The 24,910-nt window shown below is 40.9% G+C and overlaps 1 protein-coding gene across 5 annotated transcripts in view; it reads right to left on the bottom strand.

Moving 5' to 3' along the window:
• The window catches only part of gpr180 (G protein-coupled receptor 180), a 114,340-nt gene that overhangs the window by 58,271 nt on the left and 31,159 nt on the right, over positions 1–24,910 (bottom strand). For all 5 annotated transcript variants that reach the window (XM_063048518.1, XM_063048521.1, XM_063048517.1 and 2 more), the window contains exon 2: positions 18,084–18,242. In XM_063048518.1, the coding sequence (XP_062904588.1) occupies positions 18,084–18,242 (159 nt within the window). The remainder of the gene's footprint in view (positions 1–18,083; positions 18,243–24,910) is intronic.

Below are 24,910 nucleotides of genomic sequence, written 5' to 3'. Positions count from 1 at the left end.
GAAGGCAGTGGAGGTAAATTCTCTAGATTCTTTCAAGAAAGAGTTAGATAGAGCTCTTAAAGATAGCAGAGTCAAGGGATATGGGGAGAAGGCAGGAACAGGGTACTGATTGTGGATGATCAGCCATGATCACAGAGAATGGCAGTGCTGGCTCGAAGTGCTGAATGGCTTACTCCTGCACCTAGCGCTGAAGACAGTCCACCAGTTCAGCTACCTGGAGTGCACCATCTTGTCAGATGCCAAGATCGACAAAGAAATTGAGAACAGACTGGCAAAGCACTGATAATGATCTTTCAAGAATCACTTGATTCTGGAATGGTTCCTGGGGCTGGAATATTGCAAAAGTCACTTCACTCTTTAAGGGAGGCAGGAGAAAGGAAATAATAGGCCAGTTAGCCTGACTTCAGTGGTTGGGAATATGTTGGAATCTTTTATTAAGGATCAGGTTTCGGAGTCCTTGATTAAGGAGGAGGCTGTTTCAGAGTACTTGAAGGCACATGATAACATAGGCCAAAGTCAGCATAGTTTTCTAAAGGAAAATCTTGCCTGACAAATCTGTTGGAATTCTTTGAAGAAATAATAAGCAGGTTAGACAAAGGACAGTCAGTAGATGCTGTTTATTTGGATTTTCAGAAGGCCTTTGACAAGGTGCTGCATGTGAGGCTTCTTCACAAGAGCCCATGGTATTACAGGGAAGTAAGATTGACATGAATACTAGATTGGCTGACTGGCAGGGGGCAAAGAGTGGGAATAAAGGGGGCTTTTTCTGGTTGGCTGCCAGTGACTTGTGTTATGCTGTAGAAGTCGCTGTTCGGGCCGCTTCTTTTCATGTTATATGTCAATGATTTGAAGGAAGGAATTGATGGCTTTGTGACCAAGTTTGCGGATGATACAAAGATAGGTGGAGGGGCAGGTAGTGTTGAGGAAGCAGAGTAACTGCAGAAAGACAGACAGATTGGGAGAAATGAGCAAAGAAGTGGCAAATGGAGTATAACGTAGGGAAGTGCATGGTCAAGTACTTCAGTATTATTTTCTAACTCCCCATTTAGGAAAGGAGCAGAGGGATTTAGGGGTCCTTTTGGAGGATTCCCTGAAGGTCAACTTGCAGGTTGTGTCAGTGGTAAGGAAGACAAACGCAATGTTAGCATTCATTTCGAGAGGATCAGAATATAAAAGCAACCATGTGATGCTGAGAGTTTATAAGCCATTGGTCAGACTGCACTTGGAGAATTCTGAACAGGTTTGCACCCCTTATCTAAGAAAAGATGTGCTGGCATTGGAGAGGGTCCAAGGGAGGTTTATGAGAATAATTCCAGGATTGAAAGAGTTAGCATTTGAGGAGTGGGATAGTCTAGGAACAAAGGGTATAGCTTCAGAATTGAGACACATCCATTTAGAACAGAGATGAAGGAAAATATCTTTAGCCTAACGATGGTGAATCTGTTGAATTCATTGCCACAGACAGCTGTGCAGGCAGGTTATTAATTATATTTAAGGCAGAGGTTAATAGGTTTTAGATTAGTCAGGGAGTCAAAGGTTATGGGGAGAAGGTAGGAGAACGGGGTTGAGAGGGATAATAAATCAGCCATGATGGAAGGGTGGAGCAGACTTAGTGGGGCCGAATGGCCTAATTCTGCTCCTATGTCTGAAACGAAAAAAAGAAACTAAGTGTAGGAAAGTAGCGAAATTATTAATGAAGATTTAGGGATAGGATTTACTCACATATGGAAGAACATGGATTTATAGCTTTGTCTATGGAGAGGTTATTTCTCACAAGCCTGTTTTTTGAGGAAATGAAGAAGACAACTCAAGACAGTAGAGCAGTGGATGTTCTAAACATGAACTTCAGCACAGAATTGAACTAAATCTCTCATGGTCTAATTCAGCAGAGTAAGGTGTATGGAATCTGTAGTGGCTTCACAGATTGGATTCAAAAATGGCTTGACTGTTGAAGAGCAAGGATGCTACAGAGGGTAGGTAGCAGCGGAAGAGCACTTTTCCGATTGGATGTCTGTAACTAGTGATGTTCTATGGGCTTAATGCTGGAATCTCTGCTCTTTGTGACCATAAATAATTTAGAAGAAATGCTGCTGGTCTTATTAATAGATATCAACAAAATTGGTGGAGCTGAGGATAATGAGGAAGGTTATCAAAGGATACAGCAGGATATTGATCCGTTGGAAATATGGGCAAAAATGGTGGTTGGAGTTTAATCCAGGCACATGTGAGGTGTTTTACTTTGGAAGGTCCAATGTAAGAGGAAAGTGTACAGTTGAGGCAAGATGCTTAGCAGTAGTGATTAACAGTGGGATTTTGGGTATGAACAAGTTAATGGCTTCTTGAAAGCGGCAACACAAGTGGAAAGGGTGGTAAAGTAGGTGCACGGCATGCTTGCCTTCATCAGAAAGGCTCTCAGTGTAAAAGTTGGTAGGTGGCAGCTACATAAAATAGTTCAGTCACATTTGGAGGACTGTGTGCAGTTCTGGTCACCATATTAGAGGAAGGATATAGAGGGTTTGGAAAGGGCAGAGAAAAGGTTCACAAGTCTGTTGCCTGGATTAGAGAGTATTAGCATAAAGAGAGGTTGGACAAACTTGGACCTGTTCGCGCCCCCCCCCACCCCCGGGAACACCAGGGGCAACGTGATAGACGTGTAAGAACTGATGAGAAAGGCAAAGCTGATACAGCAGAGTATTAAGTTATACTCTAGTAAAATTTAGTCTTGAAAAACAGAATTGAAATCGATCTACTGCAACAAGATTTACCATCACATAATATAATACGATCACATCGCTACTGCCACATTTCATACAAAACATAACCTTGATTATCCATCATTAATTTTATTGCAGAATGGTGTTAGAGATGTTTGGCATTTTAGAATTCTTGGGTCTTTCTTTGTTTAGTCCAAGCAGAATTTACATTATAATAATAGTTACAAGAACTTAATACTTAATTATATAGAATTATGAATTACCTCAGTCAATAGCTTTGAAATGCTGTTTAAAAGGATTTTTTGACATCAAAGGCTAACTATGTTTTGCTTCATGAAAAGAAATCCTGGCCCTTTATTTTCTGTTATAACATATTAAACAATGTTATCTGAATCATTGTTTAAAAATAGCCACTTAACAAGGCCAAGTAGTATTGTGAAAAAATGAAAGACAACATGTTACGCATATTCTATGTTGGAGCAATTAGCTGTTCACAACAGCTCCTCAATAACAGTAATTCAGTGCTCAAAACTAATTTCATAATCAAAGAGGTCTAAGGGAAATTGAACTCAATATACTTGACCAATAACAGTAAACATGAAATTTAGACAATGAATATCAAATAAAGAAGCTTGAGAAAAGCAAAACAACCGCATTTGAAGTAGATTTGTGTGAATTATATATAAAAGGGTATTTAAAGCTGAATATTAATTTATTCAAATACTGAATTTAACTTTCTGATGACACCAATGAACAACACAACCAATGGCGATGTCCTGGAGACAGTTTATGAGACTACTTTTTTTTATTATTACTTCTTTCAATTATGATTCTACTGCTAAGCCGTGTGCAATTGGAACCCGCGATTTACATTTTGATGGTGTGTTTTTGGGCCGATTGAGCGAACTGGCACTTTGCTGTCTTTGGGGGAGTTTAGTGAGGCTGAGCTCCAGGTGCAGCCTGGAGGCCTGGAAACCTGGAAGCGAGGCACGAGCTTCTGTCCAATACAGATGTTGGGCAAGGCTGAAATCAACGAAGACGAGAGCAGAGGACGGGTGGGTGCTTGGTGCCGTCTGCCTGCGTTTGTTTTAAAGGGACTTTGAGCTTCAGGTTGCACCTGTTTCTGGATTCTGATTGCTTTTATTTTTGCTGTTTTGAAGGGTTTGATTGGGTTGATCAGTAAGGACTGAGGCATTTCAGTGAAGACTGGCTCTGTGGCCTACAGTCGACTGGCAGCGCAGAACTGAACTGAACTGAACATTCCTGGACTCCCGGTTTGATGTTTGATATTCTATGTGCTGTTTGCTCAATTTTCGCCATTTGTTCAATTTGCTTTTTTTGCTTGCATTGGGTCATTGATGTTTTTCTTCAAACGGGTTCCATGGTGTTTCTTTGTTTTGTGGCTGCCTGCGGGAGGATGAATCTCAGATTTTTATTCTGTATACATACTTTGATAATAAATGTACTTGGAAACTTTTTATTCAACATGACCCTCTATCCTCCGTTCCAGCATGTTGTGTGTGCCGCTACATATAAAAGGCTTTGAGCTTTAGCATCACTGCTGAAGCATCACAGCCATTAATGCCATTAGGTTTTGCCATATAGAAGGTAATACTGCAGCAGTCATGCATCTGATTGTGCCTCCAATTTCACATGGAATTGCCCTTCCACTCTCCCAGTGGTGTTTCATAGGTCATACCTGGAATTCTTGCAGGATTTGGTATCAATAGTCTTGAACGCCACAGAACTAGCCCTCAGCAGACTGAGGCTCCTAGGCTTCTAGCTTGAGAAATGTTCTCGAAGGCACACAACTCAATCAACACAGGTATTGATGATGTTGGTGACAGCTGTGACATATTCATTCAGATCCAAACATGAATCTCTGAATATAGTCCAGTCCACTGATTCTAATCAGTTCTCTGAACATATCTCTGTCCCTGTTGATGGTATCTTAGCGATCTTCACTACTGGTGCTGCGGTTCTCAGTCTCTGCCTTTATGCTGGAAGTAGAAATACAGCCAGGTGATCATGCTTGCCAATGTTTGGGCAGGGATGGAATGATAAGCATTCTTGATGGTGAGGTAATGCTAATCGAATACACTAGCTTCTCTGCTTCCACAGGTAACATGTTGGTGAGTCTGTCAGAAATTTCTTCAAGCTGGTGGGCCGAAGTCCTGCAACGATCAGGATGCACTGTCTTGTGACTGTTGCTCACCGTCCTCAGCTCCTCCAGTGCCAGCTTGACATTTTCCAGGGACAGAATGCAACCAAGATGTTCCAGGTTGGAGGAGCAGGATTGAAGCAGAACCACCATGATGAGTTAATCATGAAGGAAATGCTATTGCCTCTGCCTTTACCTGAACCACCATCTGGCCATAGATGGTGAAGCTCCTGACTGGAGTGCTGTGTCCCGAGTGCCAGGGGCGAGGCATGTCCCTGTGAAGCAGACTCTGTTATTACAGTCTTGCCCTGACATCTTCAATTTTATTTTCCATAAACTATATATTAGCTGGTAGGAAGGCTGCGATGGGGTGGCTGAATTCAGCTGTAAGAATTTTAAATGGGGATACTTGATGATTCCCTCAGGAACTGCACACAGAAAGATACTCTTTCCTGGCTTCATGCTTTTTGCTATTTTTTCAGAATCTGTGATGACAAACAGATGGCCAACTTTTCAGGTCAAGACCTTGCATCAGGACTGTTTTTGTTTTAAAATAAAAAAGGGGTCATCAATGGGGGTGAGGACTCCTTTCAAAAGAAATAGTTAATACACATGGAGGTGGAGGGGATGGCAAGAGGCTCTACATCATGATGGCCCTGAGCTTATTGAAATTGGTTTCGAGAGGATATTGAGAGGCAGGGCTCAGATGGGTGGCAAAATGGGGGTAAGGGAATTCAAAGGAGAGGTGAGGGTCATGTTTTGGCTGAGGTGGGATATGTGATCGGTAGGGGTAGATCATGGAGAGATCAGTGGCAGGGTAAGAACAAATATGTCCTAGTGGAGCACTGGGAGTCCGGGCCAACAGCAATCAGAAATGAGGAGGCCTTGCAGAGTTCAGAAGACCTGCACTGATAACCCATTCTCTAAACAACAAAAAAAAAGCCCTGATGCAGGGTCTCAATCCAAAATGCCGAACATACCTTTGCCTCTACAGATGCTGATTAACCTACTGAGCTCCTCTGGCAATTTGTTTTTTCTGCAGTTTACAACATTGTGTTGCTGCTTCAGTCTTTGGTACTGTTTGTGCTGAGTTTGCAAGTTCTGCGTGGGTTTCCTCTGGATGATCCAGTTTACTTCCACACTTCAGAGAGTTGGTAGGTAGATGCCACGGTAAATACTCCTTACGTGTAGGTAAATTGTAGAAACAGTGGGGAGCTGATGGGAACTTGGGAAGAATGAAATGTGATTAGTGGAAGATCAGTGATAATGACTGTTTGATTGTTGGCGCAGATTCAGTGATCCAAATGAGCCATTGCTGTGCTGTATAATTGTATGATGATCAAAAGAAGGCAGGAAAAATTGCATTAATCTGTACTTGGAGAGGCAGACATGAATCAAGGGTCGTCTTGGGAGATGTAAGAAACTGAAGATGCTGAAATCTGGAGGAACGAATAATCTGCTGGAGGAGCTCAGCTGGCCGAGTGTTATCTGTGGAGGGAGAGGGACTGTCCACACTTCAAGCTGAAACCCTGCATCAGACTAATAGTGACGAGGGGGGAAAGCCAATATAAATATAGTGGAAGTGGTGAGAAAGGGGTCAAAAGTAAATTGTGGAGGTGGTACCATGGAGAGTGAAGAAGGTCATCAAAATTACAGGGGAGTCTTAGTCAGGTAAGTAAATGAGCCACAGACTGGGAAATGGTTTTCGATTCAGAAAAGTGCCAAATATTGCATTTTGAGAAGTCAAACCAGGGTGGGACATATACAGTGAATGGTTGGTTCCTGAAGAGAGTGGCCAGAGGAACCTAGTAAACAGTTCCCTGAAAGCAGCATCTCTGATAGATAGGGTGGTGAAGGTGTGGCATTGAGCACACTGGGCTTTATCAGTCAAAGCACTGGGTACTGAAGTTGGGATGTTATGTTGCAGTTGTACAAGGCGTTAGTGAGACCACACTTGGGAGTATTGTGTACAGTTTTGGTCACCATATGAAATGGTTAACTGGAAAGAGTACAGATATTTATGTAGATGTTGTCAGGATTTAGAGGGCCTGAGTTACAGGGAAAAGTTGCACATGCTAGCATATGGTGGTTTATAGTGTAGTGTGCAATGTTCAGCTACAGTTTGAATTTAATCCTGGAAAATGCAAGGTGACACATTTTGGGAGGATTAATAAGACTAGGATTTTAAAATGAATGGAATCAGTCTCAGGAAGTTTAATGTACAAGTTGTAGATCCCCAAACTCAGCAGCACAGATAAATTGGTTTAAAGGACATATGGGACACTTGCCTTCATCAGCAAGGACACAGAATATGTTCAAGAGTAGCGGGATTACGGAACAACAACATAACATGTTAATTAGGCCACAGCTGAAATACGCTGAGCTGATTAGGTCACTACGCTATAGGAGGGACAAGATTGCATTGGGGAGGGTGCAGAAAAGATTCACCATTATGTTCAGGTATTAAGTGTTTTTGGAATGGGAAGAAACTGGATAAAATGGGTTAGTTTTCCTTGGAGTAGAAAAGGCTGGGGGCAGGGGACCTGACTGAAGAATACAACATTTTGAGGGGCATATACAATATGAATAGTGAGGAATATTCCCCCTTAGCAGAGCTGTTGATGACTGGAAAACATACATAGGTTTAAAGCAAGAGAAAACAGTGATTTGAGTGAGAATATTTTCATCCAAGACTAATTAAATTTTGAATGGGCTGCATGAGGGAGTGGTGGAGGTAATTATTACCACAATTTTTAAGGTGAGCATTTAGATATCCAATGGCACAAGTCTATAGGCCAAATATTTTTAAAAAACTGAGATTAGTGTAGATACATAGATTGAAGGTCAGCATAGACATAATGGGCCATTGGGCTGGTTTCACAGCTGTGTAAATCCATGACCATCTCTTTAAAATGTGACTGCTGATCCCAACCATTAATGGAAATCATTGTGCAGCTTGGCATGCACCGGAATCATTCCAGCAGAGAAACAGTTCAATTTACTGAACACAGAACAGTACAGCACAGAAACAGGCCATTCAGCCCACAATGTTGTGCCAAACCAGCTAAAAAGCAAATCAAAAATACCCAAACACTAACTCCTCCTACCTAAACAATGTCTATTTCCCTCCATCTTCCTTACATCCATGTGCCTATCTAAACATCCCTTAAAAGCTTCTAATGTGTTTGCCTCTACCACCATACCAGGCAGGGCATTCCAGGCATCCACCAAGTAAAAAACTTAACCTCCTAGCCTCCTCACCTTCTGGTATCACATATTTCAACCTTGGAAATCTGATAATCCCTGTCTACTATATCTATGACTCTCATAAACTTATAAACCTCTATCAGATCTCCCCTCAGCCTCCACTGTTCCAGAGAAAACAACCAAAGTTTATCCAGCCTCTCATGATAGCACATGCCCTCTAAACCAGGCAGCATCCTGGTAAACCTCTTCTCTACCCTCTCCAAAGCCACAACATCCTTCCTATAGTGGGCAACCGGAACTGTATGCAATACTCCAGATGGGGTCTAAGCAGAGTTTTATAAAATTGCACAAAACCTCTTAACCTTTGAAATCACTGCCTCCACTAATAAAAGCAAGCATTCTATAAGTCTTCTTACCCAACTTATCGAACTGTGCAGCCACTTTCAAGGAACAATGAATTTGGATCCCAATATATCTCTGCTCAGCAACACCGTTAAGAATCTTGCCCTTACTGTGTACTGTCTCCTTACATTTGCCCGACAGAGTTGCAACACCTCACATTTATCTGGGTTAAACTTCATCTGCCATTCTCTGCCCACATCTGCAACTGATCAAGGTTGCACTGTATTCTTTGCCTGTCTTCTACACTATCCACAACTCTACCAATCTTGGTATCATCTGCTAACTTACTAGCCCACCCATCTACATTTTCATCCAGATCATTTATATACATAACAAACAGCAGAGGTCCCACCATAGATCCCTGCAGAACACCACTCATTACAGACCTCCAGCTTTATTAAGTCCCTTCAACCATTAGCCTCTGTCTTCTATGCACAAGCCAGTTCTAAATCGAAACAGTCAATTCACCAAGGATCTCATGCATCTTAATCTTCTGAATTAGCCTCGCATGAGGGACATTGCACTACCCTCCTCCACTGCCCTACCCTCCTCAATCTCCCTCGTCATCTTATCAGAAAACTCAGCCAAGTTGGTAAGACACAACCTGCCCCACTCAAAGCCATGTTGGCTCTTCCTAATTAGACCATGGATTTCCAAATGCTCATGTAATGCCCTGGTTAAGATTTCTACTGCTATGCTGTAGGTTTTTCATTTTAGCAGTTTTCTGCAAAAGCAGTGTGTCCTGCTGGTAAAATGATTTGATTTCACCCAGAGATAAGACGCCAGGTTGTTCAACTTTGGAATGTTACATCAGCCAATCAGGATGGTGGGATCAGGAGAAAGCTCTAGAGACAGCGGGGCGGAGAGAGTTTTATGATGGACAGTAGTCCAGTTTGGAGCCTTTTGGTGGGAGCTGTGGGAGTGGGACAGAAGGTAAGATGCTGCAGAATACCACTGGATGGAGAGTCCCCGTTGCACAAAGTGTTTTGTGCAGATGAATGGCTCCAAGGAGGAAGGGAAAATACTCCTGAGAGAGACCCAGTTTGTTCAAAAGGGACTTTGAGGGAAGCTCGGACTGTAGCGGGTACTTTCACATAGACCGTAGGTCCAGCGTGTGACTAACAGATGACTCTATTATGAGTTCCAGTGGCTATGTGCACATTGCACTGGTTTAATTGTAATGGGCCCTTTTCTTTTTCCAATTAAGTATTTGATAAAGCTGAAATTGGTTAAAATACCTTCTTTATAATTTTATGTGGCGTACGATCTGTTATTTCTTGCTGACAGACAATTGTGCATGGGCAGTACACTGCATTCGCTTAAACTGAGGTCTCTTTAATCGGAACAGTGTGATGTTCCTGTTTGCTTGAACACCCAAATCATACTGACCCAAGATGTATATTGTTTATAAAGGTGGCCTTCTCACCACTCATCTGTCTTATCCCCAAGAATTTTAACCAGCAATTTCCCTACAACCAATGTGGGACTCACTGGTCTATAGTTCCCTTCTTAAATAGAGGTACAACTTTAACCACTCACCAGTCTTCTGGGACCACACCTGTGCCTAAAGAAGGCACAAAGATACTGGTCAAGGGCCCAGCAATCTCATCTCTTGCCTCCTCCAATAACCTGGGTAAATCCCACAAGGCCCTTGGGACTTATCCACCTTAATACTCATTAGGAGGCCCAACACTTCCTCCTCCTTGGCCTCTGAACATCCTAACATATTTATACACTCGGGACTGATCTCCTGGTCCTCCAATTCCTTTTCCTTAGTAAATACTGAAGCAAAGTACTCATTAAGGATTGAGATGAAGAAAAAAGAGGGAGAGTTGCTTCCTTCAGTAAGGTGAACATCATGGCAGTAGTCAGAAATAAAATTCTTGAAGCATTATCTATTGGGGCCTCAAATGGTGGACCTGAGAAATAAGGGTGAGAAATAAATAGTCAACATGAATTAACAGAGAGATTGTGGAGAGCTGCAAGAATAAAATGGTTGTCATAGTTGTGGATATGAACTTTCCTAATGTAGAATTAGACTACCACACTGTTTAGGGCTTAGCCAAGTTTCAACCTGTTAAATGATTTCAGCAAAGTTTCTGTTTGCAGTAATATTACGTGTCCCACTTGGGACAGGGCAAAATTCACCTACTTTGGGGCAATATGTTGGGCAAGTGATGGTGATGATAGTGGGGAAGCACTTTGGTACCCATAGACCATAGTTCTATTAGCTTTAAAATAATTATGGAAAGAGAAAAAAAATCAGTTCACAGATTAAAGCTCCAAATTAGAGCAAGGCAAATTTTGACGATGGGAGATCGGAGTTTGCAAAGCTGGATTGGGGTAGGCTTCTTGTGGAAAAGGGACCTCTGGCAAGTGGAAGGCTTTTAAAGGTGAGTCAGTGGGAGCTCAAGATCTGATTGTTCCTGTTAAAGCTGGTTGATGTAGGGAACCATGGATGATAAGAAAAATTAATGATGAAAACAGGAAGAGGTGGCATGAGTCAAGGCAGATGGGATCAGGTGAATACCTGGGGGAGGTGTAAGGGATGCTGAAGTGCACTCAAAAGGAAATCAAGGGGACAAAAGGGGGAGAATGAGATAGCTTTGGTGAAGAACATTAATGAGAATTAGAAAAGATTAAGTATTTTGAAGGGGGAAAAAGGTGTAACTAGAGAAAGAATTGGTCCCTTCAAAGACCATTGTGGTCACCTATGTGTGGATCTGCAGAAGATGGGCAAGGTCCTTAATGAATAATTCTGTTTTTACCGTGTAAAAAAAAAAGCCATGAAGAGTTTGAAAGTAGAGAAAGGTAATGGGAATGTCTTAGGGATAGAGTGGATAGAGGAACTGCTGGGCATTTAAAAATATATGAAGGTAGACAAAGCTCCAGGGTGTGATCAGGTATATCCAAGAACACTGTGGGGGGCTAGAGAAGAAATTATAGGAACCCTAGCTGAGATATTTACATCATCATTAGCCACAGGTGAGATTGGAGGGCAGTGAATGTTCCACTTATATTTTAGAAGGGCTATGACGAAAAACATCAGAACTACAGACCAGCAAGTGAAACACCTGTGCAGTTAAATTACTGCAAAGGATTTTGACTGATAACCTTGACGGAAAAAAAAACGGGTGGACTAGTGGCAGTCAGCACAGTTTTGTGCATGGGAAACCTGATTGAGTTTTTTTTGATGTGACCAAGAAGGTCAATGGGGGCAGGGCAGTAGACACGGTTTATGTGGATTAGAGTAAGGTCTTTGATGAAGTTACACATGGTAGACCACTCTGGAAGTTGGATCATAAGGAATCCAGGGAGAAATGGCTAATTAGATACACAATTGACTTGATGGCAGGAAGCAGTGGATGATGGTGGAAGGTTGTTTCTCAAACTAGAAGCCCAGGACTAGTGATGTGCCTCAGGGGATGGTACTGGGCTCACTGTTGCTTGTCTATATATAGACAAGGAAAGTGTACAAGGCATGGTTCCTAAGTTTGCAGAATTCACTAAAATAGGTGTTATAATGGACAGTGAAGGTTATCATAAATTGCAGGGCAATCTTTATCAGGTGAGTAAGTGGGGCAAGGTGATAGAGGTACCAGGGAATAAAAGCACATGGTTGCCTGAAAATGGAGCCATGGGTAGACAGGTGGTGAAGATGGTTTTCGGCACGCTGGCCTTCATCAGTCAAGGTAGTATGTATAGAAGTTGGGAGGTCATGGTGCGGTTGTAAAAGAAATTTGTGAGGTGGTACTCATTTTAGTATTGAGTATCAATCTCATTTTTAGTCATTCAGCTATTAGAAATTGGAAAGAGTGCTGATAAGATTTACAAGGATGTTGCCAGAATCCGAGGGACTGAGTTACAGGGATAGGTTGTACATTTTTCTTTGGAGTGTAGGAGAATGATAGGTGATGTTACAGAAGTATATAAAATCATGAGGGGCATATAAATAAAGCAGGTGCACTCAGTTTTACTTAGTACTGTGCTTCAAGAACGAGAGGGCATAGGATATTTAATATGATATTGAGACCCAACTTTTCTTTTTCATACAGTGAGCAGTATGCATGTGGAATAAGCCTCCAGAGGAAGTGGTTGAGGAAACAACAATAAGAACTTTAATAAGTTAGTTGGATAGGTATATCAATAGAAAAGGCTTAGAAAGTTAAAGGTCGAATGTTGGTAAAAAGGACTATCTTGGTATCTTGGTCAGTATGGACCAGTTGGGCCAAAGGGCTTGTTTCCATGCCTGCTTCCACGCAGTATGAATCTATGATCTCATAAGCATTTTCTTAGTCCTTCAGAGGTTTTCTAAGGTTGGTAAACAATTCTTCAATTTGGCCTACCAGCTTTTCATTCACATTCAACACAACTTCCCCACTTATGTACAGATCCAGTATGATAACAAACATGCACTTGCAAGAATTTATGAACATAGAAGTACACTTAAGTAAACCAGGAGGGCAAAATATGAGTACCATTGTAACTAGGAAGAGAATAGGCCTCCTTAAGGGTTGGTGTGATTGTCTACATTGAGACAAAGGAGATGGGCAAGATCCTAAATGAATATGATCCTAATTAGGGAGAATCAGCATGATTTTTTGTAGGGTAAGTTGTATCTTACTAACTTGATTGAGTTTTTTGATGAGGTGTCCAGAGTGATTGGTGAAGGTGGAACTGTGGATGTTGTTTATATGGATTTTAGTAAGGTGTTAGACTATCTTCTGGATGCACCTCCCTGAGGCACATCCAGAAGACTAAGATGCATGGGATCCATGGCCATTTCAATTCAAAACAGGTTTGCCCATAGAAGAGAGAGAGAAGTGGTTGAAGGGTTTTATTCTAGTCTGTGATGAGTGGTGTTCTGTAGGGATCTGTAGAGGGACCTTTGCTGTTTATAATGTACATAAATGAGTAAATTTGCAGATGATATGAGGATCAGTGGTGTTATGGATAGTGTAGCAGAATGGCAAAGAATACACCAGAATATAGATCAGTTGCCGATATGGGTGGAGAAATTGCAGATGGAGTTTAACCCAGCAAGATATTAAATCCTGCACCTTGGTAGGTCAAATGTAAAAAGACATTACACTGTTAAGGGCAACTGTCTCTTTATATTTGACCTACCAAAGGGCAACATTTCATATTTGGCTGGGTTAAGCTCCCTGAAAGTGGCTACACAGGTCGATTGGGTGGTTAGAATGCATATGGCATGCTAGCCTTTATCAGTCAAAGCATTTAATTCAAAGTCAGGAAGTTATGTCATAGCTTTATAAAATGCTTGTTAGGCCGCATCTGGAATATTACTTAAAGTTCTGGTTGCCCCATTATAGGAAAGATGACAAGGCTTTGGAGAGGGTTCACAAGAGTTTTACCAGGATGCCGCCTGAATTAGAGGCATGTGCTACAATGAGAGTTGGACAAAATTGGGTTGTTTTCTCTGGAGTGGCGATGGTGGAGAGGAGATCATTTGGAGTTTTATAAGAATGAGAGGCATAGATATCATTCGTTGATATAGTATGGTGTGACATATGCAATCTTAGTTTTGCCAAGACCATGGTTGCTCTTGGCAAATTTTTCTGCAGAAGTTGTTTGCCATTGCCTTTTTCTGGACAGTGCCTTTATAAGATGGGTGACATCAGCCATTATCAATACCCTTCAGAGATTGTTTGCCGGGTGTCAGTGGTCACATAACTAACACTCATGAGTAGCTGGTGTATATCATATGACCATCCACTACCTGCTACCTACTTCCACAGCTTAACATGATCTTGAAATAGGGGGGAGGGGCTAAGAAGATGCTACATCTTGTCTAAAGGTGATCTGCAGGCTAGCGGAGGGAAGGAGCACCTTACACCTCCTTTGGTAAAGACGTAACTTCACCCCACCACCCAATGGATAGGAGTAGAGTCAGTAAATCTTCCCCTGGGTTGAAATGTCTAATACCAGACAGCATGCATTTAAGATGAGAGGAGGTAAATTCTAACGAGATGTGAAGGGTAGATTTTCTTTCTCCCCACAGTGGAGTGCGCTGTCTGAGGTGGCGACAGAAGCAGATAGATTAGGGACTTTTAAGAGATGTTTAGATAGGCACATGAATATAAAAAAAATGGAAGGATATGGACATTGTGTAGGCAGAATGGATTAATTTAGTTGGCCATTTGATTGCTAAATTAATTGATTCGGCAAACGTTGTGCACCGTAGGGCCTGCTCCTATACTGCATTCTTCCATGTTCTATGTGCAATGTTCTACTACATCTCATCCGACTTTACCATTAAGAAGCTCATGCAAGATTGAAAGGTAGTTAATGTTGTGCCTTTGCTTGAGAAGACCGCCAAGGACAAGCCAGGAAAGTACAGGTCAGAGAGTGTAACATCAGTGGTGGGAAAGTTACTGCAGGGGAGTCTAAGAGACAGGATGTATCTGCATTTGGAGAGGCAAGAAATGACTAAGAGTCATCAGTATGGTATTATACATGGGAAATTATATTTCAAATTTAAATTAAATTTTTGAAAAGATGACCAAGAGGATCACAGGGAGCAACACTGTCGATATTTTCTACATGTACTTCAGAAAGGCCTTTGGTAGGCTGACTGAAAGGCAAGATCGCATTGAATCCATGTTAAACTAGCCATTTAGATACAAAGTTGGCTTAGTGATAGGATTCAGAGCATGATAGTAGAACACTGATTTTCCGATTGGAGAAGTTAAACCAGGACAGGGCTTACAAAGTAAATGATGGGGCCCTGGGGGAGTGTTGTATAATACAGAGACCTTGGGACAAAGTACATTGTTCACTGAAAGTGACAAGACAGGTAGACGCAGGGTCTAAATGAGATCACTGGGCGCAAAGAAGAGGCTGGGAATATCAACAACTGTGGCGCTTCTCACGCAAGATTCAAACAGAAGAGGAGCATTTCGCTCCCTCCGGATGAACCGGACCTGGTGTCATCGAGATTCATCGTCACCGAGGAGGACGTTAGAAGGGCCTTCCTGAAGATAAATCCAAGGAAGGTGATGGGCCTAAATGGCGTCCCGAGATGGGTTCTCCAGGCCTGTGCAAACAAGCTAGCTGGAGTGTTTGCTGACACCTTCAACTGCTCCTTGCTTAAGACTAAGATCCCCTTGTGTTTTAAGAAGGCAACAATAATCCCAGTGCCAAAGAAGAGCAAGGTGGCATGCCTGAATGACTATCGACCTGTGGCTCTGACATCAATTGCTATAAAGTGCTTCGAGTGATTGGTTATGGCACACATCAACCACAGCCTACCGGTCAAACTCGACACTTTGCAATTCGCCTACCAGAGCAACAGGTCAATGGCAGATGCCATCTCTCTGGCCCTACATTCCTCCTTAGAACACCTGGAGAATAAAGACACATACGTAAGGCTCCTTTTCATTGACTACAGCTCTGCCTTTAATACCATCATTCCAAATAAACTGATTCTTAAGCTCCGGAACCTGGGCCTTAGCACTCAGATCTGCAGCTGGATCTTCAACTTCCTCACAGACAGGACTCAGGCTGTAAAAATAGGGGACAAGCTCTCCTCTACAATCACTCTGAGCACCGGTGCCCCACAAGGCTGTGTACTCAGCCCCCTGCTGTACTCACTGTACACCCATGATTGCATAGCCAAGTTTCCATTGAACTCAATATATAAGTTTGCTGATGACACAACAATTGTAGACCATGTCTCGGGTAATGATGAGTTTGAGTACAGAGAGGAAATTAAGAACCTGGTGGTATGGTGCGAAGACAATAACCTATCCCTCAATGTCAGCAAGACAAAGGAATTGGTTGTTGACTTCAGAAGGAGTAGCGGACTGCATGACCCAAATTACATCGGTGGCGCGCAAGTCAGGTCAAAAGCTTTAAGTTCCTCGGGGTCAATATCACAAATGACCTGACTTGGTCCAACCAAGCAGAGTTCACTGCCAAGAAGGCCCACCAGTGCCTTTACTTCCTGAGAAAACTAAAGAAATTTGGCCTGTCCCCTAAAACCCTCACTAATTTTTATAGATGCACTGTAGAAAGCATTCTTCTAGGGTGCATCACAACCTGGTATGGAAGTTGTCCTGTCCAAGACCAGAAGAAACTGCAGAAGATTGAGAACACAGCCCAGCACATCACACAAATCAATCTTCCGTCCTTGGACTTACTTTACACCGCACACTGTCGGAGCAGTCCTGCCAGGATAATCAAGGACATGACCGACCCAGTCAACACACTTTTCATCCCCCTTCCCTCCGGGAGAAGGCTCAGGAGCTTGAAGACTCGTACGGCCAGATTTGGGAACAGCTTCTTTCCAACTGTGATAAGACTACTGAACGGATCCTGACCTGGATCTGGGCTGTACTCTCCAAAGATCCAGACCCGCCTCTCCTTTTTTTTGCACTACCTTACTTTCCATTTTCTATTTATGATTTATAATTTAAATTTTTAATATTTACTATTGATTTGTACTCCAGGGAGCGGGAAGCGCAGAATCAAATATTGCTGTGATGATTGTACATTCTAGTATCAATTGTTTGGAGACAATAAAGTATAAAGTAATGAAGAAGACATGCAATGCTTGTCTTCAATAGGTGGGACATTAAGTAGAAAGATAGGATGTTGTGTTACAAAGTATAATGCATTGGTGAGAGCGTACCTGGACTATTGTGTGTCCTTCTGGTTGCCATACTCATGGAAGGACGTGGTTAAGCTCGAGAGAGCACAGAAAAGTCTCACGGGGATGTTGCTGGGTCTGGATAGATTGGATTATTTTGCCTGAAGTGAAGAAGGCTGAGAGGATACCTTACAAAAATTTCTAAAATCATGAAGGACAAAGATAATGTGGATAGTCATAGGCTTTTCTCCAGAGAATCTGGAAGTAAAGGACATCAGTTTACACTGAAGGGAGAAGGATTTAAAGGGTCCCAGAGCGCATAGATTCCTCACACAGAGGATGAGGTACATGAAATAAACTGCCAGAAGTGGTAGAGGTCTGCCACATTTGCCCATTCAGTCAGCCTATGACTTACTTATTACTATTCTTACCTTCCAAACCATGCAAACAGCAAATTTAGGAACATTACTCTGCATACCCCTGCCCAAGTCATTGATACATTCTGAAGAAATTAATTTTCCATTCTAAGTAACAGACACAAAATGCTGGATTCTAAATGGCTTAGTATTAAACTTGCATTTACAACTGAGGAATCAAGGCATCTATGTACTGTATATTAACAGCCACATGGGTAATTTCACATATTTCTGTGTCCAAATATTATTAAATAATTTGCTAGCAGTGGTATGATTGATTTACCTACTAAATAATTATTTTAAGAAAGATGTTACAAGTCAGCTCTGTTCACATGACTTCTTTGATCACATAGTTTTTGACTTGCACATTTATCATACACCAAGCTATCCTTTTATTAAAATACATTCATCACTTTCACCCAGAATTTTACATTGTAGTTTAGACAGAACTGAATCATAAATTGTCCATTAATTACCAATTAATGTATGCAATGGATTAATAATTGACCATGGAAATACACACTTTGCTTATTAAATCTTGAAATACTGTATATCATTATAAAGTTTCTTACTTGTCAATTGGGCTTCAGAGGACTTCAGTAAACAGTTCACTTCTTCAGTTTTCTCCTGTAGCTTTAACCAAGCTTGTTCATGGAAGAGGTAAAGCTTGGCACCTTTGTCAATGGCCACTGTTCTGTTGTCAATTTTGCAGTTTATTAAACCATTTGTACCTGAAGATTAAACATGTACTTATGTTGTAAGAACTTCTAGTAACGACATATCTCATAGCCTTTATAACATTTAACTTGTATCATAAGCAAAACAAAAGAGTTGAATGGGTTAAAATCAGATACAGAAAGGGGACAAATGAGACAGAAAATATTAAAAAATTAAAAAATTAAACCTGATAGAATAAATTAACTGCTTAGTAATACTTAATTTTCAAAGTCAGAGAGATTGAATGACAGCAATTAATACATCACATCATGCATCAGACAGGAATCAAAGTCAAAGTAAAATTATTATCAAAGTACATCTATCGTATGTCACCATATATTACCTCGACATTTATTTTCTTGCAGGCGTATACATGAAAATAAAGAAATACAACAGAATTTAGGAAAAGTTATACATAAACAAAGACTGATGAACAACCCTTGTACAAAAGAAAACAAATTGTGCAAAAAAAAAAGGTTCAAAGTTGAAAGCAAATTTATTACTGAAGTACAAATATGTCACCATATACTACCAGGAGATTCACTTTCTTATGGACATTCTCGGTAAGTACAAAGAAAGACAACAGAATCAATGAAAAAGAGCATACAACTAAGATAGATAAACAACCAATGTGAAGAAGACAAATGCAAATATAAAAAGAAACAAAGCCAAACAAAATAATAATAAGAAATAAACAAGAGATGAAGAGTCCTTGAAAGTGAGTCCACAGGTTGTGGGAACAGTTCAGTGTTGGGGTGAGTGAAATAAAAGTTATCTCCTCTGGTTCAAGAGCCTGATGGTTGATGGGTAATAATTGTTCCTGAGCCTGGTGGCATGGTTCCTGAGGCTCCTGTACCTCCTTATTGATGGCAGCAACAAGAAGAGAGCATGGCCTGAATGGTGGGGGTCTTTGATGATGGATGCTGCTTTCCTGTGAAAGTGCTTCTTGGATGTACTCAATGGTGGGGAGGAGTTTACCCATGATGGACTGGACTGTATCCACTATTTTTGAGGGCTTTTCCATTTAAGTGCATTGGTGTTTCCATACCAGCCCATGATGCAAACAATCAGTATACTCTCCACTGTGCCCCTATAGAAGTTTGTCAAAGTCTTAGATGACATGCTGAATCTTTGCAAACTTCTCAGAGATAGAAGTGCTGCCATACCTTCTTTGTCATGGCACTTACACGCTGGACCCAGGTCCAATCCTCAGAAATGATAATGATTTGGATGATTTAGTGGAGACAGCTTTGATGGAATTATCCTAGTGCAGGATTCCCTAAAGATCAACTTGCAGTTGAAAAGTAGCCAGGAAGACAAAAACAACATTAGCGTTCACTTTGAGAGGATTAGGATATAAAAGCAGCTGAGGTTTTATATAGCTTTGGTCAGACCACATTCAGGGCCCTATATCTAAGGATGTTCTGGGGTTGGAAAGGATCCAGAACAGGTTTACAAGGGAAGAAAGGGTTAACTTATGAGTATGTGATGGTTCTGATCCAGTACTGAGTGAAGTTGAGAAGGCTGAGGGAGGGGGAAATCTCACTGAAACCTACAAAATATTGAAAGACCTGGATGGAGAGGACATGGAGAGAATATTCCAGTAGTGGGACAGTCTCAAACCAGAAGGTACAGCGTCAGACTACAAGGATGTCCCTTTGGAACAGAAATAAGGAAGAATTTCTTTAGCCATAGAGTGGTGAATCTCTGGAATTGTCACAGACAGCTGTGAAGATCAGTCATTGGGTATATTTAAAGCAGAGATTGATAGGTTGCTGATTAGTAAAGATGTTGAAGGTTACGGGAAGAAGGCAGGGGAATGATATTGAGAGGGAAAAATAAATCAGCCATGATCGATTGGCAAAGCAGAACTGACAGGCAAAATGGCTATAATTCTGCTCCTTTGTCTTATGTCAATATCCTTTCCCAGGCCAGCACACTGAGCATCATTGGAGTTAGCCAGCACTGATCAGCGGGCCACAGATACCCAAGGTAGCCACTCTGCTCTGAACAGTTTAATAGCAAGGTATAGCAAAAAAAAGACAGACATGAAGCATTAAGTACATTCCTTAAAAATTGTAACATTTTAAACATTTCATGAAATTCCCTGGCTCACATCTGATCAAATAGAAAAGGAACATCTGGAAAGCACTAAGAACTTGAATCTCTTCATTAGTGCCACGAGGAAGTGCTAATCTTACTAACCTCCTTCCACTGACCCAATGGCTTTGCAATCACATTTCCCTCTAAGATGTCTGTTCATGATCAAAAAGGCGCTCATTATTCCTCAGATTATTGTGGAGATCTGCATCAACCTCAGCCTGGACTGTGGATGATAGCTCCTTTGTTCCTTTCAATGAAATGTTTCTTTAAGGCTTTATGTTCCATAATTCAATCAGACCAAATTGGCACGGAAGTGTGGCTCTCAACAGCAAATTACACATCCTACTCATCTGGTGCTTTCTTCTCCCCCAAGCATATCTATCACTCTTTTAAATGAAAATATGTTCACTAGTGCCCAAAAGAAATAATTAATAATTCCCATCAAGGCATGTTCACTGCTTTCCTCAATTAGCCGCCACATTCAGCAACTTCAAATTCTATTTCAATATTCATTGCTCTCACTATGCTCCTATCTGCCCTCAATTCCCCTCTTTACTTAAACTTCTTAATCCACACCTTTTTAATATTACCTGCTGGACCTTGCAATCTTACAACCTATTGACCCCAACTTAATATGTAATTTTCTTTTCACTTCTTTCCCCCCACCAACACAACAACTTTCCCTTAAAATTGAAGAGAACTTACTCATCTTCAGCTTTTCCAAGTTTAATGAAAATGCATAAATCTGAAATGTTGTGCTCTTCTCTCTCCAAAGAAAATTTGTATTTACAGCATTTTCCATCTGTACTTTAGAATTCTAGTTAAGATAAATTATCAATTCACTGTTATATAGTGATTTACAAGAAAAAAAATTACTTCAGTACCACAGCTTTGTAAGTGCATCATCAAACTAAAGCCATATAAGGAAGTATTCAATCAAAAGGTTGTCAAGATGATAGAATTAGAAAAACACTCATTTCAAAATATTTTTGGCCACTCAGGTTATGAAGACAGGAAAGGATTTGGAAATAAAGGTGAGAATTTTAAACTGGAACTCAATGTCAGTCAACAAGTGATATTGAGTAAATGGGATTTAGCTGACAAGTCACACCATCAATATTCTGGATAGTCTCGTATTTCCAGGGAGTAAAGGGAGGGTCTCCATCGATGGATTTCAGTAATCAAATCTGGAACTAATAAAGGCATAGATCTCAGCTTCAATGGCAATTAGCTAAAGTCAGAGCATAGTTAAATAATTTTACAAAGGTGAACGTAACTATTATTAGCAATATCACTGTTTTACATCTATCACAATGACTATCAACATTAGAAAAGATTTTAGAAAGTCTCTCCTTTGTCAAATGATAACGATGTGCAATTTTAAATTGAATCAATGAATAGCTAGCACAAATTGAAGAAGAGTTAACCAACTTCAAAATCCGCATCCAATCCTCCGTCATAAAAGTCAAATTAATTTCCTTTTCCCAATCCTGTTTAATCTTAGATGAAGGACGCTTATCCCATTGTAATAATAAATTATAAATTTTCTAATGTTGATAGTCATTGTGATAAATGTAAAACTGAGATAGCTACACTGAAACATATGTTTTGGTCTTGTTCTATATTGGAACAGTTCTGGAAGTCGGTTTTTTCAACAATTTCTAAAGCACTTAAAATTAATCTACAACCTAATAAATTAACTGTGCTTTTTGTAATAATTCCTCAAAATATTCATGGTATTTCTGTGTCTGACCAACATGTTATTGCATTTGTTATATTGATAGCTAGAAGGGCCAATTTGTTGAAGTGGAAGGATACATCAGCTCCCACCTTGTCACAATGGTTCTCTCAAATGATGCTACGTCTTAGTTTGGAGAAAATTAGAAGTCGAAGCTTTGAACCTTTATTTGATTTTGAGAGAAGATGGGGCTCATTTGCTCGTTATTATCATTTGAGCTAATTGATATCATTTTTCCACGCTCTAACTGTAAATTTTTTAGTATATTTTCTTTTCTTGCTGGCGGTTTGATGTTTATTTTTAGAAGCTTTTTGTATGACGCATGGCTCCAGGGTTGTACACCTAATGGGTTCTTTTTTTTGTCTCACTTTTCTGCTTAGTAGGTTTTTTTTTGTCATCACAAAATTTTTTTTCAATCTTTAGGATAATGTCTTTTTGAGACATTGTAAGTGTTGTTACTTCAATGTACCCATGTTATTTTTCCTGTATAATATAACAATAAAAAGATTTGAAAAGAAAAGCAATATCACTGACTCATAATCTGCAGACCTTCAGTCAAAAATTATACTTGTTACGTAATGCAAGCACAGAGCAAGAATAATGAAGTAGTAGGATTAAACATTTTTACTGATTCATGTTAACCAAGGTACATGCTAGGTTACTCACAGTACAGGAGCAATGAACCAGCTGTGACAGACGAAAACGTATGCACTGGAAGTCTGTGCAAAAGGACAGCCTTCTGCACAAAGGAGGCTCAATTGATTAACTGCATGATCCATCGGCCACACTCGCACTTGTTATATTCTTGCAATTCATTCGATTCAGTTCAATACTAAGTTGGTAAAAAACCTGGGAGTTTTTCAACAATGTTTTCAGATAGAAAAGCAGCATCGCTATTGGGGAAAATGAGTGTAGCAGGGATTGAAGGCAATTTCTCTAGACTTCCCAGTAGGGAACAGGATACAAATTATTTCCGTTTCAGCAACAGTATCACAAAATAGCTTGACAATGCCGATGATGAAGTAAACCTAGGTTTGATGTTGTTGTTTAAAGTTAAATTGGATAGATATATGGACAGGAAAGGAATGGAGGGTTATGAGCTGAGTGCAGGTCGGTGGGACTAGGTGAGAGTAAGAGTTCGGCATGGACTAGAAGGGCCGACATGGCCTGTTTCCATGCTGTAATTGTTATATGGCAAAACAATAAATCAAGGAAGGTAGTGCACCCGTGGCTGACAAGAGAAATTAGGGATAGTATCAATTCCAAAGAAGCAGCATACAAATTAGCCAGAGAAAGTGGCTCACCTGAGGACTGGGAGAAATTCAGAGTTCAGCAGAGGAGGACAAAGGGCTTAATTAGGAAGGGGAAAAAAGATTATGAGAGAAAACTGGCAGGGAACATAAAAACGGACTGTAAAAGCTTTTATAGATATGTAAAAAGGAAAAGACTGGTAAAGACAAATGTAGGTCCCCTGCAGACAGAAACAGGTGAATTGATTATGGGGAGCAAGGACATGGCAGACCAATTGAATAATTACTTTGGTTCTGTCTTCACGAAGGAGGACATAAATAATCTTCCAGAAATAGTAAGGGACAGAGGGTCCAGTGAGATGGAGGAACTGAGCGAAATACATGTTAGTAGGGAAGTGGTGTTAAGTAAATTGAAGGGATTGAAGGCAGATAAATCCCCAGGGCCAGATGGTCTGCATCCTAGAGTGCTTAAGGAAGTAGCCCAAGAAATAGTGGATGCATTAGTGATAATTTTTCAAAACTCGTTAGATTCTGGACTAGTTCCTGAGGATTGGAGGGTGGCTAATGTAACCCCACTTTTTAAAAAAGGAGGGAGAGAGAAACCGGGGAATTATAGACCGGTTAGCCTAACGTCGGTGGTGGGGAAACTGCTGGAGTCAGTTATCAAGGATGTGATAACAGCACATTTGGAAAGCGGTGAAATCATCGGACAAAGTCAGCATGGATTTGTGAAAGGAAAATCATGTCTGACGAATCTCATAGAATTTTTTGAGGATGTAACTAGTAGAGTGGATAGGGGAGAACCAGTGGATGTGGTATATTTGGATTTTCAAAAGGTTTTTGACAAGGTCCCACACAGGAGATTAGTGTGCAAACTTAAAGCAAACGGTATTGGGGGTAAGGTATTGGTGTGGGTGGAGAATTGGTTAGCAGACAGGAAGCAAAGAGTGGGAATAAACGGGACCTTTTCAAAATGGCAGGCAGTGACTAGTGGGGTACCGCAAGGCTCAGTGCTGGGACCCCAGTTGTTTACAATATATATTAATGACTTGGATGAGGGAATTAAATGCAGCATCTCCAAGTTTGCGGATGACACGAAGCTGGGTGGCAGTGTTAGCTGTGAGGAGGATGCTAAGAGGATGCAGGGTGACTTGGATAGGTTGGGTGAGTGGGCAAATTCATGGCAGATGCAATTTAATGTGGATAAATGTGAAGTTATCCACTTTGGTGGCAAAAATAGGAAAACAGATTATTATCTGAATGGTGGCCAATTAGGAAAAGGGGAGGTGCAACGAGACCTGGGTGTCATTATACACCAGTCATTGAAAGTGGGCAGGCAGGTACAGCAGGCGGTGAAAAAGGCGAATGGTATGCTGGCATTTATAGCGAGAGGATTCGAGTACAGGAGCAGGGAGGTACTACTGCAGTTGTACAAGGCCTTAGTGAGACCACACCTGGAGTATTGTGTGCAGTTTTGGTCCCCTAATCTGAGGAAAGACATCCTTGCCATAGAGGGAGTACAAAGAAGGTTCACCAGATTGATTCCTGGGATGGCAGGACTTTCATATGAAGAAAGACTGGATGAACTGGG

This window comes from Mobula hypostoma, chromosome 5 (genome assembly GCF_963921235.1).
Source record: "Mobula hypostoma chromosome 5, sMobHyp1.1, whole genome shotgun sequence".
Classification (NCBI taxonomy): Eukaryota; Metazoa; Chordata; class Chondrichthyes; order Myliobatiformes; family Myliobatidae; genus Mobula; species Mobula hypostoma.
The sequence above is the reverse complement of the archived record's forward strand: the minus strand, read 5'-3'. Positions and strand labels throughout refer to the sequence as shown.